Consider the following 16,373-nt stretch of genomic DNA (forward strand, 5'->3'; position numbering starts at 1 on the left):
CTGATCCTCTGGTTGGAGCTCTGGAACGGGGGAACTTCGGTGAGGAGTCAATCCAAGTGAGTTATCCCATCAGGTTACGCAAGCTAGTTTGGGTTCTAAAGCTTGTGGAGTGTAGGAAAGAAGGAAAGAATGATCAACATGGTCTTTTTGTAGCAATTTTTAAATCCCAGATTTATTAATCTACCATCTAGTGGAATGTTGCAGCAATTAGTTGCTAACTAATCATTATTTTTTAGCAGAATTAGGCTATTTGGTCTATCAAGGCTGCTCTGCCATTCAATCATGGCTGATCTAGCTTTCCCTCTCAAGCCCATTTTTCTGTCTTCTCCCCATAACCCCAGACACCCTTACTAATCATAGGATATTTCATACATCCAATAGTGAGTTGAGAAGTCCAGAATATAGTAGTACTACTTCACGATAATTTGCCTTTCAGCTATGTTGTTGCAGAATTTATTAAGTAGTCACCTTGTCCATCTGAATGCAGGAAGTGCCAGAGGAAGGATGTGTTAGAATGCAACTTGAAAGTGCGAGGGATAACTTCCTCACTCCTTTCCTCACCAAAAGGGTCTTAGGTTTTGGATGAAGAAATTATTTGGTGGAATAGTGCTAAGGAAGGCAAATTCAATGCTAGTATTTATATCAAGAAGACTGGAATCCAAAAGCAGAGATGCTGAGACTCTTTCAAGTGCTGTTCAAGCCGCATTTGGAGTACTGTGAGCAAATATGTGCCCCATATCTGACGAAGGATGTGCTGGCCCTGGAGAGGGCCGAGAGGAGGTTTACAAGAATGATTCCAGGAATGAGTAGGTTAGCATATGATGAGTGTTTGACAGCACTAGGCCTCTACTCGATGGAGTTTAGAAGGGTGAGTGGGGACCTTATTGAAACTTACAGAATAATGAAAGGCAAAGAATGTTTCCACTGGTGGGAGAGTCTAGGACCAGAGGTCATAGCCTCAGAATAAAAGGGCGCTCTTTTAGAAAGGAGGTGAGGGGGGACCTCTTTAGTCAGAGGGTAATCTTCGAAATTCATTGCCACAGAAGGCTGTGGAGTCAGTCAGTGGATATTTTTAAGGCAGATAGACAAATTCTTGATTAGAACGGGTGTCAAGGGTTATGGGAAGAAGGCATGAAAATGGGTTTAGGAGGCAGATATCAGCCATGATTGAATGGTGGAGTGGACGATGGGCCGAAAGGCCTAATTCCACTTCTATAACTTGTGAACCTGTGATAGTAAACAACACAGTGTATGGGAGGCTTGGGCATTGAGTGATTTGAACTGATTTACATGATGTCCATCATGTCATTAATGTGATGGTGTTTACTGTATTTTATGAAGCAATGCCATAATTGCTATTGTGCTGGGTGTGTTTTATTCCTGGTGAGTGGAGAATGCAGTCAAGTTTTTTGTTTTTTTTGGTAACTTTCATTGTGCCCCACTTGTCCAATTCAATCATTCTTGGTGTGTTACTACCATTACATCTGTTACATACCCTGTCGTTAAATGCCCATTGCGTAGAAGCAGATTCTCCAATAAGAAAATAGCTTTTTCACCCAGGGAGTTGTGAATCTGTCGAATTCCCTGCCACAGAAGGCAGTGGAGGCCAATCCACTGGATGTTTTCAAGAGAGTTAGATTCAGCACTTAAGGCTAACGGAATCAAGGGATATGGGGAGAAAGCAGGAAAGGGGTACTGAATTCAGGGCTCTCGCTTAACTTTTTTTTCTCAGTTTCCAGCCGGGCAACCTAGGCAACTTTTTAGGTTGTTCAATGACAGTTTAGGTGGTCATTTAAGACGGCTTGCATGACGCGTGCGATAATGTGCTCGGATGAAGTGCGTAGTTACCAGTCGGAATTATGCTCAATGAAGCATTCACATATTATTTCTGCTTCAAATAAAGTCACAAACTAAATATATTCACCAATCAAGAAATGACATATACCACAATGACATGCATCAAAATTATAATACAGTATCTCAACTCTTTTTACACATTGCAATGAATGCAATTTGTATTATTTCTTTCCACTTCCAAACAAAAATGTGGTTGGATTATTCAGCGTATGATCAACCTTGGAGACCAAGCAGTCTTGGCGATCGCATCGCACAACACCTCCACTCAGTTCGTAATAACCAACCTGATCTCTCGGTGGCTCAGCACTTCAACTCCTCCTCCCATTCCGAATCCGACCTTTCTGTCCTGTGCCTCCTCCATGGCCAGAGTGAGGCCCACCATAAATTGAAGGAGCAGCATTTCATATTTCGCTTGAGCAGTTTACACCCCAGCGGTATGAATATTGACTTCACCAATTTCAGGTAGTTCCTGCTTTCTCCTCCCCTTCCCAGCTCTCCCTGAGCTTACTGTCTCCTCTTCATTTCTTCTTTCACCCCCACCCTCACATCAGTCTGAAGAAGGGTCTCAACCCGAAACGTTGCCTATTTCCTTCGCTCCATAGATGCTGCCTCTCCCGCTGAGTTTCTCCAGTATTTTTGTCTGCCCATTCACACAAGTTCTGTTATCCCACTTTCCTCACCCACTCCCTACACATTAGGGGCAATTTTACAGAGACAAGTTAACCTACAAAGCCAATGCGTCCTTGGGATGTGGGAGGAAACCCACACGCTTGCAGGGAGAATGTGCAAATTCAACACACAGTGCCCGAGGACAGGATCGAACACAGATCTCTGACGAGTGAGGCAGCAAGTCTACCAGCTGTGCCACTATATTTTGTATTTCAACACACAAAAAATTATACGTTGATAGCATAGGTTACTAAAAAAAGAAATGATCCATTTTCAGTCTTAAATCTCCAAGTGACGCTATGTCCCCCTTTACAGCTACTGTAATTTTTAATACAGTTAAAGACTATGGGGCAGTACATAAAGTTGCTGCCTAAAAGCGGCAGAGACCCGGAATTGATCCTGAATATTGGTGCTGTCTGTATGGAGTTTGCTCCTTTTCCCTTTGATCACATGGGTTTTCTCCGGGTGCTCGTGTTTCCTTCCACATTCCAAAGGTGTGCAGGAACCTTTTCCAGATCCAACCCAAAACGTAATATTTTCCTTTTGTCCAGAGATTCTGTCTGACCTGTTGAGTTACTCCAGCTTTTTGTGTCTATCTTCAGTTTAAGCCAGCATCTGCAGTTCCATCCTACACACACGATACTATACGATAGAACTTTATTAATCCCAGGAGGGAAATTGTGTGTGTGGGTATATATATTATACACACACATATATAAATATATTCATATATAAATATACACTGTTTTGTTTTCTCGTTTATTACATTGTTTACAGAGTACTATGTTTACATATTCTGTTGTGCTGCTGCAAGTAAGGATATCATTGTTCTAACTGGGACCTGAGAGAATAAAACACTCTTGACTCTTGACTTGCGTCGCTAATGTGTGGGATAGAACTAGTGTACGGGTGATCGGTGGTCGGCGTAGACTCAGTGGGCTGAAGGGCCTGTTTCCATGCTGTATCTTTAAATTAAACTCAACACTAAAGCCAGAGGGAGTCTAAAGAAGGGTCTCTACCCAACACGTCACCCAATTTCTTCTATCCAGAGATGCTGGCTGCTCCATGGAGTACCCCCGCACAATTAAAGCATGGAATAGTCTTCACCCTACCATAGTTACCCAACCAGACGCAACTAAATTTAAGGTAGCTCTTTTTTCCCCAATAACCCTTTTTTTGCTTAAGTCCAAGTCAAGAGAGTTTTATTGTCATGTGTCCCAGATAGGACAATGTAATTCTTGCTTGCTGCAGCACAACAGAATATGTAAACATAATACAGAACAGGAGACAAAAGTTCAGTGTGTCTATATACCATAGACCATATATATATACACACAATAAATAAACAGATAAAGTGCAATTGGCTGTTATTGTTTGGAGTTTGGTGGTGGACCCTCCATCACCTCCAGTTTAAATTGCATTTGGAATATTTTTGGAGGACCAGGAAACCAAAAAGCAAGAGTTACTCCAGGGAGTTACTCCAGCTCCAGGGAGTGATTCTGCGTTGGTTTTCAGCGGTTGAGGCGAAGCAGCGACCATACAGCAATGGCGGCCAGATCTCCAACAATGCAAAGGGAGGGAGAAAATGCCCGGTGCTGACCAGTTGCCATGGCAGTGCGCGCGTGCAGGGCGGCCGATGATGTGCTGGCCGTGGTTGTGCGCATGTGCAGGGGGAGGATGTGCAGGCCGTGGTAGTGTGCATGTGGAAGGCAGCCGGCCGTGCCTGCGGATGAGGTGCGACCGGAGAATGGAGTCTCGGCAGCCCGGACACGGATGGCCGGTGGAGATGGAGAGTGACAGAGAGAGAGAGAGAGATAGAGAGGGGGGCCCGCTCAGAGTTGAATGGTAGGTGCTTGCCAAGCTGGGCAAATTGACATGACTTTTAGTTTGCCCGGCAGGACTTTTGGTGGCCATTGGCACCCAGGCAACCGTTAATTTCGAGCCCTACTGATTCTGGACGATCAGCCATGATCATCCAGAATTAGCTGAATGGCCTACTCCTGCACCTATTTTCTATGTTTCTATGAAAAGACTACCTGCAGAAGAAATTGAATTCAGTGTGGTTTGGCACTTCAAGGGGAAGAGGAGGAAAAAATGGAAAGGAAAGAAATAAGCCATTGGCTCTGGATCATATATATGCAACATTTGGATTGTTGAATGCACATCTAACTCGAACCAATTGCCTACAATGTCCAGATGCTGAATTCGAAGTTTGAAAAGTTGTAATTGATTTTTAACATAATGACCGGGGGGGGGGAGGGGGAGAAGTAGAAGATGGTTGAGTAGTCGACCAAATAATTTTTTCCTTCATGTACAGCTGCTCCTCAACCTACGATGGGGTTACGTTCCGATAAACCCATCGTAAATTGAAAATACCATAAGTCGAAAAAGCATTTAATACAATGTGTTCATGTGACCGTAAGTGACGTGCGACTCGCTACTGTTGCCGAGCATTTGCACCATTGTCAAGTAGAGATATCGTAAGTCGAAGCATCGTAAGTCGGGGAGCATCTGTATAGGCAACAGTTAATTGGAGCAAGCAGTCAAATTATCACCTCTGTTTGAGTGATTATTCAATACATTAACAGCAGTGTAACCTACCCTGTGTGGTTCTTGTGTAATAGTGTTTTTCCTTCATTTTCCTCCACTCTAAACTTGTGGCTGAACGCTCGTGCTGATGTAGAGAGAAAAAAAAATGTTTATTTTAATCTGGACAAGGATCTTGGCCAGGAAATGTTCTTTGTCAACGAGGAAACATTTAAACTGAAAATGTGGGTGAATTACTTAAACAATTAGCTCCAATAGCGGGTCCCTCTTGACACTATTAACCCTGCTCCAAGGTCAATTAGGAGCTATCGCCCAGAATGGGAAACGCAATCGCCTGTTGGGATAGGGTGTGCAGGAAGCTGAGCCTTGCTCTGTTACAGGATGTGAAATACCAGAAAAACAAGCTTCTTGGATGGAGTACAAGAGGATGTCGATGGAAGTACTTTGCATACAAGAGCACACAGTGCCGCAGGATGAGAGCTGCTGCTCTGAATGCTGCTCCTTATCCTAAGAATGTTTTGATTTGGAACTGCACACTTTCAGATTTCACACTTTCAGATTTCAAATTATATCGTGCATTAATTTTGGAAGGAGGTTATGGCTTTAGCTTTGAGAAAGGAATATTGGGAAAGGAATATTGGGTCATGTGGTTAAGGGCCAAATGTTAGTTCAGCAGGATTGTTTTGCGAGTCACGCTACACTTGTACTTGAAAGAAGTTTTAAATTGATACTTGGCATGTGGATTGCTGACAAGGCTGGTGTGGATAGTCTAGTTCTAATTACATAAGGTGGTGCTGAGCTGCTGCCTTGATCGACGATAGTCCTTGGGGGGAAGGAGCTCCCACTCTCATGTGAAGTGGGAGTTCTAGGATTTTGCCTTCACTGCAGGAAAGAAGTAATCATGCCAGTCAATCTGACATAAATAATTATGCCAGTGTGACTGGGTGGTGCTGGTTGTTCCCTGCGATTGCTGCCTTTGTTTTTTAGTTTTAGCGATACAAGGCAGAAACGGGGCCCTCTGTCTGACGGAGTCCACGCCAACCAGCGTTGACTCCATACACCAGAACTATCCTACACACTAGGGACAATTTACAATTTTCCAGAAGCCAATTAACCTACAAACCTACTTGTCCTAGGAATGTGGGAGGAAACTGGAGCACGTGGAGAAAGCCCATGCGGTCACAGGGTGAACGTGCAAACTCCGTTCAGACAGCACCCTCAGTCAGGATCGAAACTGGGGCTCTGGTGCTGTAAGGCAGCAACTCTACTGTTGAGCCACTGTGCTGCCCTTTATGCCTTCACTGCAAGAAATAAATAATCGTGCCAGTGTGACTGTGAGGTGGCGATTGTTCCTTGCGCCTACTGCCTTTGTCTTTCTCAAAGATGGGAATTGTCAGTATGGACAGTGCTGTTAACAAATCTTGGCAAATTGCTGCAGTTGTAGATCTTGTAAAGCATTTAATTCAAACTGCATTACAGATAAAGCAACCTGTTGGATTGCCATCCAATTCATCATGCTAAATTGATTTGAATAAAATAAAATAAATGTATTTAGCCAAGAGTATACATACAAGGAATTTGCCTTGTTGCTTTGCTCACATGTAACAACACGATATACAGTAGACAAAAATAAAACATTATAATTTAAACATGTGAAGAATTAAATAAAATATCAGAGCAAAAGGAGGCTACAGACTTTTGGTTATTGAGTAGAGCTATTGCTCGTGGAAAAAAGCCGTTTTTATGTCTGGCTGTGGCGGCTTTGACAGTTCGGAGTCGCCTCCCAGAGGGAAGTGCTTCAAAGAGTTTGTGGCCAGGGTGAGTGGGGTCAGAGATGATCTTACCCGCTCGCTTCCTGGCTCTTGCAGTGTATAGTTCATCGATGGGAAGGTTGCAGCCAAAACCTTCTCGGCTGATCGAACGATACACTGCGAATGTCATGTTTGTGGTGGCTGAGCCAAACCAGACCATGATGGAGAAGGTGAGGACAGACTGTATGATGGCCGTATAAAACTGGACCATCATTGCCTGTGGCAGATTGTTTCCTCAGCTGCCGCAGGAAATACTTCCTCTGTTGGGCCTTTTTGACTATGGAGTCAGTGGTGGCTTCCCATTTCAGGTGCCTGGAGATGATGGTTCCAAGGAACTTAAATAACTCCACAGATGTGACAGTTGATGGTGAGTGGGGGGAGGGGAGGGGGAGCTCTCCTTAAGTCTACTATCAATTCCACCATTTTAAGAGCATTGAGCTCCAGGTTGTTGCGATGGCACCAGGACGCCAGTTGTGTCACTTCCTGTCTGTAGGCAGATTCCTCCCATCCTGGATCAGTCCAATCAGGGTTGTGTCATCCGCAAACTTGAGAAGCTTGACAGAGGAGTCTGTGGATGTGCAGTTGTTGGTGTAGAGAGAGTAAATGAGGGGGGAGAGTACGCAGCCTTGTGGTGCTCCTATGCTCAGGGTCTGCGGGTCCGATATGTGCTTTCAAGGCCTCACATGCTGCTTCCTGTCTGTCAGGAAGTTGGTGATCCACTGAGAGGGGTTCAGGCACAGCCAACTGGGAGAGTTTGGAGTGTAGTAGCTCAGGCACAATGGTGCTGAATGCAGAGCTAAAATCCACAAATAAAATCCTTGCATAGGTCCTCTGGCGGTCTAGGTGCTAAGTGCAGGCCTAGGTTGACTGCATCATCCACTGATCTATTGGCCCGGTATGCAAACTCCAGGGGGTCCAGCAGGGGGTTTGTGATATTTTTCAGGTGGGCCAGCACAAGTCTTTCAAGGGTCTTCATGAAAGGGCAGTGCGACAGGCCTGTAGTCATTAAGACCAGTAATCTCCTTGGCATTTTGGGTACAGGAACAATAGTGGAGACTTTGAAGCAGGCTGGGACAGTGCAGGCTTGCATGGACCGATTGAAAATGTCTGTGTAGACTGGTGCCAGTTGTTCGGCACAGTTTCAGGGTAGAGGGGGAAACATTGTCCAGGACCTGGAGATTTCCGGCTTTTTTGTCTCCTGAATAGCTTTTCCACCTCCTCAATTGCTCTTGTTAGTGATGGAGAAGTAGTCAGACTGATGTTGGGCAGCAAGGAGGGAGCGGGTAGTGGACGAGGGCCCAGTCTTTGCAGACTGAAGTCAGGCTGTAAGTGGGTGTGGAGTGGTGATTGGGGAGGAGTGGGTAGGGAGGGAGGGAGGGAGGGAGAGAGGGGGTACTGGGGTTTTGTTTCTGTCTGTCGAACCTGCAGTAGAACTTGTTCAGGTCGTTGGTCAGCTGACGATTGTTCAAGGGGCAGGGGTTTTTCCCCTTGTAGCTGGCGATTTCTTGCAAGCCCTTCTTCCTTCACTGAATCCCAGTGGCTGCCGGCTGTAAAAGACAATTGCGCAGGCTATTTCAATTGCAACTTTCAAACCTGGGACTTTAGCACCAAGAAGAACAAGGGCAGGAGGATTCTTTCCAAATGGCATAATATCCTGGTATAGAAGTATACTGCTTTTTGTTTATAGAAAATAGAGTAGCAGAAGAAAAGGATCTTCAATCCAGAATGTCTGTGTGAACATGATGCCAAAATTAACTTTCATCTGTTTACACATAATTCACATCCCTCCATTCTCACCATATCCATGTGCCTATCCAAAAGTCTCTTAAATGCTACTATGGTATCTACCTCCATCACCATCCCTGGCAATGCCTTTCAGGCACTCTGCGCCCTGTGTAGAAAAAAAATCTCATTTAAACTTTACCCCTCTCACCTTAAAGCTCTGCCCTCTAGCAATAGACATTTCCATCATGTGAAAAATGTTATGACTGTCTACCCTAGCTCTGCTTCTTAGAATTTGATATACTTCTATCGCTATCCCCGGCATTCCAGGGAAAATAACCCAACTCGGTCCAACCTCTTACAGAGGTGTACAAAATCATGAGAGGAATAGATCAGATAGATGCACAGAGTCTCTTGCCTAGAGTAGTGGAATCAAGAACCAGGGGACATAGGTTTAAGCTGATGGGGGAAAGATTTAATAGGAACCTGAGAGGTTAATTTTTTCACACATAGGGTGGTGCATGTATGGAACAAACTGCTGGAAGAAGTAGTTGAGGCAGGTAGTATTGTAATGTTTAAGAAATATTTGGATCAGATACATGAATAGGACAGGTTTAGAAGGATATGGGTCAAACGCAGATAGATGGAACTAGTACACATATTGGTCAGAACGGGCAAGTTGTGCCGAAGGACCTGTTTCCACACTGTATAAGTCTATGAATCTATGACTCTCCTTAGCTGATTCCCTCAAATCCAAGCTTCATTCTGATAAACCTCCTCTGCACCCATGCCAAAGCCTCCACATCCTTCCTCTCATGGGGGACCAGGACTGCACACTCCAAATTGCATGCAATACCCCAATTTAATTTCTGAAACTCTCCACCCAAAGGTGTTATGGAACAACCTACAAGAAGATTTCTCAGCCCCACCTCTTCAAGTGTATTTTAGGATAATCAATGCTGGCAGAGGCATTGTGCACGTTCCTAATAAATCATTATCATAATCATACTTTATTAGCTAAGTATGTTTTGCAACATAGGAGGAATTTGATTTGCCATATAGTCATTACAAATGAGTAAATACAACGTAGTTGCTGTCCTGTCGTGCCGGAGGTGTCGTTCATGTTAACACGGTGAATGAGGTGACAATCAAGAAGTTATTTTGTCCTGGACAGCTTCAGGTTTCAAGAGTATTGTTGGAGCTGCTTTTGTTCAGGAAAGTAGTGAGCACACTCCTGACTCGGGTCTCCTGGACTGTGGAAAGGCTTTAGAGTTGAGGAATGAGTCACGGGTGCAGGGTGCCTAATCTTTTAAACAGCTCTTGTGGCCACAGTATTTATCTGACTAAATAGTATCTTGTTTTCTGGCTTATCATTAAAATTGCAGTGCAAAATAACCTTTGAATATAAATGATGTTGCCACACTTCTGAGGTTTGATACTGAGTTTCTTCTTTACCACACGCTGAAGTATTCGAAGACTTAATAGCTGAGGTGAAAACCATATCTTAAACCTCTTAGCCAACTGCATTCCAGATTACTTCTTGTTCACTTCTGGGAAAGTGATTTGCAATTAGAGCCACTCATCTCTGGGTTGATAATGAAGTATATCACATCAATCGAGATGTTTTTTTAAAAATCCACAGTGCTTGTGTGGGAAGTTGAAATAATCTGCTGCATTAATATCACAGCAGTGCATTCTGAAATAATTGTTTCTCGTCCTACCCTTGATTCTGGGGTCCATCTTGAAAGCAGTAGTGAGGATAAAGCTCAGCACTGCTTCAAGAGCTACTTTGTTTAAAAATAAGTGCGGATTATTGATTAGAGCCATGGTTTATGTTGAAGAAATAAAGCTTGAAAGAGTAGACACAATGCTAGAGTAACTCAGCGGGTGAGGCAGCATCTCTGGAGAGAAGGAATGGGCGACGTTTTGGGTCGAGACCCTTCTTCAGACTGAATGGGTGATGTTTCGGGTTGAGACCATTCTTCAGACTGAAGAAGGATCTCAACCCGAAACGTCACCCATTCCTTTTCTCCAGACATGCTGCCTCACCCGCTGAGTTCCTCCAGCATTTTGTCTCTACTTTCGATTTAAACTAGTATCTGCAGTTCTTTTTTACCACCTTGAAAGAGTAATGTTTTGGAAATTTGATGAATTTGATTTAAGGACACCCTCTTTAGTTTAGAAATACGGGACACAAGGTAGGAGCGTGAGGAGCCACTCGATCCCCTAAAGCATGCTCTGCCCTGTTCCTAAACACTGCAGTTCAGGCAGCATCTCTGGAGAACATGGATGAACTGCTGAGTTACTCCAGAACTTTGTGTACTTTTATTTTTTAAACCACCATCTGTAGTTCCTTGTTTCTACAATTTGCCCTGCCATTTAATATATTCATGGCTGATCTGCCCAAGATCTCAAATCATGTTAGTTCCACAAAATCCTCAATTATTTGAATTATCAAAAGAATATTTACTTCCTCCTCCCCTTAAATACTTTGTGATCTTCTCTCCAAAATTCTCTGTGATTGAGAATTCCAGAAATACACCACCCTGTTTTATATGCTGTAATTTTAAATGATTGGTCCTTATTCTGTAACTGCTTCTTCATTGAAGACTCTGCCACTAATTCAAATGCCTCAGTGTCCACCCTCTCCATCTCTAAAGTCTAAAAATCTAAAGTAGCCATTTGTGGCAAGGCAAATCTCTCATCCAGAACTTGGCCTAACGATTCACCTGTGAACTTGATCTAATGCTGGTTCATCGTTTTGCTTACTGTAGACTCGCCAACATCCTTCTACAATTGTAACAATTCTCTTTCTAAATTCCACTCATTCAATTCAGGCCAAAGTGCCATTTGGAGACATGAGATGGCAGGTGCTTGAATCTGCTGCCTGTGGTACAAGCAGCATCCGTAGGCGTGGGGAGCAAGTAGGAAGGAATTGTCAATGTTTTCTGGATGAGACCCTGCATCAGTTTATGTGATTGTTGCTTCAAAACAAAAACAATTGAAAATTGCGGCACAAGAAGGGATCTAGAAATGGGACATAATAAAGTTACTCCCATTTGTCAGTTATCAATCCTGTTGCAGGGTCTTTATCTGAAATGTTGGCCGGTCCTTTCCCTCTCTGCAGATGCTGTTCGACCTGCTGAGTTCCTCCAATGGTTTGTGTTTTGCTCCAATGTGACATTAGTCTTCCAAACCATTTTGTTGCAGCCAAGTGCTCACTTTTTGTATTGCATACTGTCCGTGTTCTTTGCTGTACAATAACAAATCAAATTCTCTCCCACCTTTGGCAGGATTCAGTGGAAAAGACTGTGAGGCAAACATTGATGACTGCCCTGAACATGAATGTCAGAATGGAGGCACCTGTGTGGATGGAGTGAACACCTACAACTGCCGATGCACACCTGAGTGGACAGGTATTTGGAGACATTTGGCTGCATTGACCTGAATTAAAAGAAAGGAGAAAGGTCGGATCAGGACACACGATAATTAATGGTCTTGCCTTGTTCCTGCCAGCTGGTGGTTGAAATGCAAGGGCCGAACTTGATATTTTTTTAATAAAAATAATTTACTTTGGAAGTGTAATCTTTGTGCTGTTGGCAGGAGCAAAGTCCCACAACATCATTGAGAGCTATGGTTAGTTAAATCTATTCCTGATCGTATAAGCTGAGAGAGGAATGTTGGACTGGACACAAAGAACTAGAAAATGAGCTGAGATCCCTGTTCCTAATCACTTTCAAGTGATGTCTGCTGGAAATATGCAGACAAGAACTTTGGATGAAAGCTTGGTTCTCCAAACTGCAGTCCTGTTTATGGGGAAAAATAAGTAACCATGTGGGGCATAGGAGGGCATATGATGTGGACTTGGAGTCGGTGGCTTTCTTGTAGTCCCAAGCGCTTGAAAAACACAGTGGAAATCTCAGGAGTGAGAGAGGTTTGGACGATGTAAATATTCCTTGTTAGAAAAGTTGCCTCAAAGACACACAAATTCATGGCACACAAAGGAAGCATTCTGGCCAGAAGTAGAGCATTTTAAAGCTACTCCAACTTCCCAGTTCTTGTTCATTGCCTCAAGTTCATGGTTGTTCACATGCTCTTCCAGGTACTTTTAAATGAGACGTCTGTTTTCTGTCTCAATCGATCTTCCCAGCAGTGACTTTCATTGTGGGGACAAAATATTTGTGTCTCAAACTACCTTTTTAACTATTGCTTAAATCTATGATAACATTCCCCTGCCTCAGATAATCAATCCCTTGACCCTTCCCATTGATACTATATTCTATACTATATTCATTTATATTAAATCTTGTTTTAGCTTTTAATTCCAAATTACATTCTACTCCTGGATGTGCTTTCCTCTGTAAGGTCACTCATGATACTTTTGACCTCCAAAGTATAGAAATCTTTTTCTCGACTATAGGTTATTGGATATGAATTCTCCCAGTGAAAAACCCCCCGAAATATTTCTTATTGAAACATATAAGATTATTAAGGGTTTGGACACACTATAGGCAGGAAACATGTTCCCGGTGTTGGGGGAGTCCAGAACCAGGGGTCACAGTTTAAGAATAAGGGGTAAGCCATTTAGAACGGAGATGAGGAATCACTTTTTCATACAGAGAGTTGTGAGTCTGTGAATTCTCTGCCTCAGAGGGCGATGGAGGCCGGTTCTCTGGATACTTTCAAGAGAGAGTCAGATAGGGCTCTTAAAGATAGCAGAGTCAAAGGATATGGGGAGAAGGCAGGAACGGGGTACTGATTGTGGATGATCAGCCATGATCAGCCATGATCACATTGAATGGCGGTGCTGGCTTGAAGGGCCGAATGGCCTGCTCCTGAACCTATTGTCTATTACTGGAGGTACTCTGTAGGTCAGTCAGCTTCTGTGGAGGGAATGGACAAGTGATGGTTCGGGTCAGGACCCTTCTTCAAAGCTGGAATAGAGGGGAGATGGGTGTGAGAAAGGGGTAAGAGGTGGGGCAAGGACTAGCAAGTGAAGAGTGGGTCTCGATGACAAGAGCTTAATTGGCAGATGAGTAAGGTGAGGGAGAAGGGGGAAGATGGTCGCCAAATCAGGGTGTGATGAGTGGAGAAGACGAAGGAGTTCAGATAGTGGGCTCTGGGAAGGAAGAAAAGTGAGGAGTGAAATGCAGAACATCCAGGCAGGATGGTGGGTTAGTTGTGTAGGAAGAAACTGCAGATGCTGGTTTATACCGAAGACAGACAGAAAATGCTGGAGTAACTCAGTGGGACAGCAACATCTCCAATAGAAAAAGAATGGGTTACGTTTGGGTCGGAACCCTTCCACAGACTGGGTTGGTTCCCAGCTCTGTTAGATATCAGTAATGATTCACTTTAAACAGGTAGAGCACTGCACCTCGGTAAATCAAAGGCAAGGAGCATTGAAGGCCGAGTCCCTTTTGGGCCACAAATGTCTGGCTCTCAGTCGGTATTTCGTGTTCTGTGATTCAAACCAACAAGATGAACATTTTTGCTATTATTTGTTTCTTCATCTCTTCCTCCCCTGTCTTTCCCCCACCCCTCAGTCGTATTCTGTGTGTGCAGAAGGAAGTTGGTGACAGACGTTAGGATGGAATGCTGCCTGGGTCTGAGGGGTGGTGGCCGGACTTGGATTGGAGGGGGAAGGGGGAATTCGGTGTGAGAAATGGTTTAAATTAATTAGGCTAGCAGGATATTGGAGTTAATTGAAAGCAGAACGGGGGGAAGGCTCTGCGAACAAAGGAGTTTTTGGTTTTCATCGCTTTGGCAGTGACTGTAGCTCTTCAGCTGGAATGCGTTCAGGGTAAGTGAGCAAGACTTGAGGTTGTGAAATCGATTTGGTCTAGTTCCAGCGATTTGGCTCCAGGGATACAGACGTTACTAATTTGTTTGCAGGTGGGTGGAGGAGGTGGGGTGTGGCTACAATTTGCAGCTTTCTGCTTCTGCTGTTGTCAGCGTTGATTTAGAATGAACGCATATAAAGACTACCTTCATGCATTGCCATTCACAAACATTATTAGAGCCGTGTTGTGACAGAGCTGTCTGTGGCTTTCACTTGCTATTCACTTGTTGCCACCTGACAAACATCCTATGGTGGCAACACTGACTTTCCCCCTTCCTTCACAGCTGCTGCCAGACGTCGCATTGCAAAGAATTATGTAGAACATTGGACTCGTACAGCACAGAAATAGGCATTGTAGCCCACATATCCACACAGCTCATCAAACCTCCATCTATAATAATCGCACCTTTCCTCTCACTTCTCAACCGGCCACACAAGGAGTAATTTCCAATAACCATTCGGCCGACCAGCCAGCACGTCTTTGGCATATGGGAAGAACCCCATGGAGTCACAGGGAGAACATGTAAACTCCACACAGACAGCGCCAAAGATCAGGATTGCATCTGGGTCCCTGGAGTTGTGAATTTAGTTTAGTTTTGAGATACTGCGCGGAAACAGGCCCTTCGGCCCACCGAGTCCACGCCGACCAGCGACCCCAGCACGCCAACACCATCCTACACACACTAGGGACAATTTACAATTTTACCAAGCCAATTAACCTACACACATGTACATCTTTGGAGTGTGTGAGGAAACTGGAGATCCTGGGGAAAACCCACGCAGTCACAGGGAGAACGTACAAACTCCACATAGACAACGGAGAACATCAGACAACAGAACGTATAAAATCTGCACAGTGAGGCATCGGTGCAAACCACTAGGCTGCTCTGCTTCATAGAGTTTGGGAATTTTAACTGACAAACCTTTGTGTATTTGTGTCCCCAATGTAAATCTCCTCTCACCCCATTTCATCTAGGACCAAGCAGTAAAGACATTCATCCCTTCTCTCTTCCCTGCTTATTGAGCGTTTCTTTAAATCCATTTTGTTAATCCTCACAGTCATTTAAAGTGGTAGTATGTTCGGATTGTGTGAACTGAAGCCGTTTGGACTACATTGCTGAACTATTCATCTTTTCCACCACTTAGGTCAGTTTTGTACAGAAGATGTGGATGAGTGTCAATTGCAGCCAAATGCCTGTCAGAATGGAGGGACCTGCTTCAACATCAACGGAGGCTACCACTGCGTCTGTGTCAATGGCTGGAGTGGAGACGACTGTAGTGAGAACATAGATGATTGTGCCGGTGCAACCTGCATGCATGGAGCCACCTGCCACGACCGAGTTGCATCCTTTGTATGTGAATGTCCTATTGGCAAAGCTGGTAAGTGTTCTCTCGGGATTCTGCAGCTCATTTAAAGTTTCTAAAGTTAGGGTAGAATTAAGGTGGCCTTGAATAATGTTGGGGCAGAGAGACAGTGACATAACTTTTACCACCTCTGGTTTGAGGTTTGGATTTGGTTTGCCTGAACCATTTGAATTTAGAACCAAAGGCCTTTCTAGTTTCCTGTAATGAACGTGGATTCCGCCTGGAGTCAGCGCCAGCAGATTTGATTCTTGGTATTGGCTGGATCTGTCAACAGCTTCCTAAAATCAGAGCACATTATAGACTTCAAAGAGGAGAGAAGAGAACAGCACAGGTGTGATTTTTAGAAGTCTTTAAACCACACACGTTGCTCTTTAAATCGCAGTTCGATTCCGCAGGATAGTCCATCGTTAACTTAGCGTCTTTCAATATCCAGCGCAGCCTTTCACCATGCAACAAAGTGAATGTTATATAAAAGTTCTTGTAAAAATCAAATAAAACTTCCACAGAAAGTGTGATCGGGAGGTGATGGTTAAAGTGAAATTGCCATGTGCATACAATGT

The 16,373-nt window shown here is 44.0% G+C and overlaps 1 protein-coding gene across 1 annotated transcript in view; it reads left to right on the forward strand.

The window, feature by feature from the left end:
* The window catches only part of LOC116977693 (neurogenic locus notch homolog protein 2-like), a 168,446-nt gene that overhangs the window by 78,927 nt on the left and 73,146 nt on the right, over positions 1 to 16,373 (forward strand). Inside the window, exons 5-6 of the mRNA XM_033028368.1 lie at positions 11,900 to 12,022; positions 15,595 to 15,828. Of these exons, the coding sequence (XP_032884259.1) occupies positions 11,900 to 12,022; positions 15,595 to 15,828 (357 nt within the window). The remainder of the gene's footprint in view (positions 1 to 11,899; positions 12,023 to 15,594; positions 15,829 to 16,373) is intronic.

Source organism: Amblyraja radiata, chromosome 10, assembly GCF_010909765.2.
Source record: "Amblyraja radiata isolate CabotCenter1 chromosome 10, sAmbRad1.1.pri, whole genome shotgun sequence".
NCBI classification, from domain to species: Eukaryota; Metazoa; Chordata; class Chondrichthyes; order Rajiformes; family Rajidae; genus Amblyraja; species Amblyraja radiata.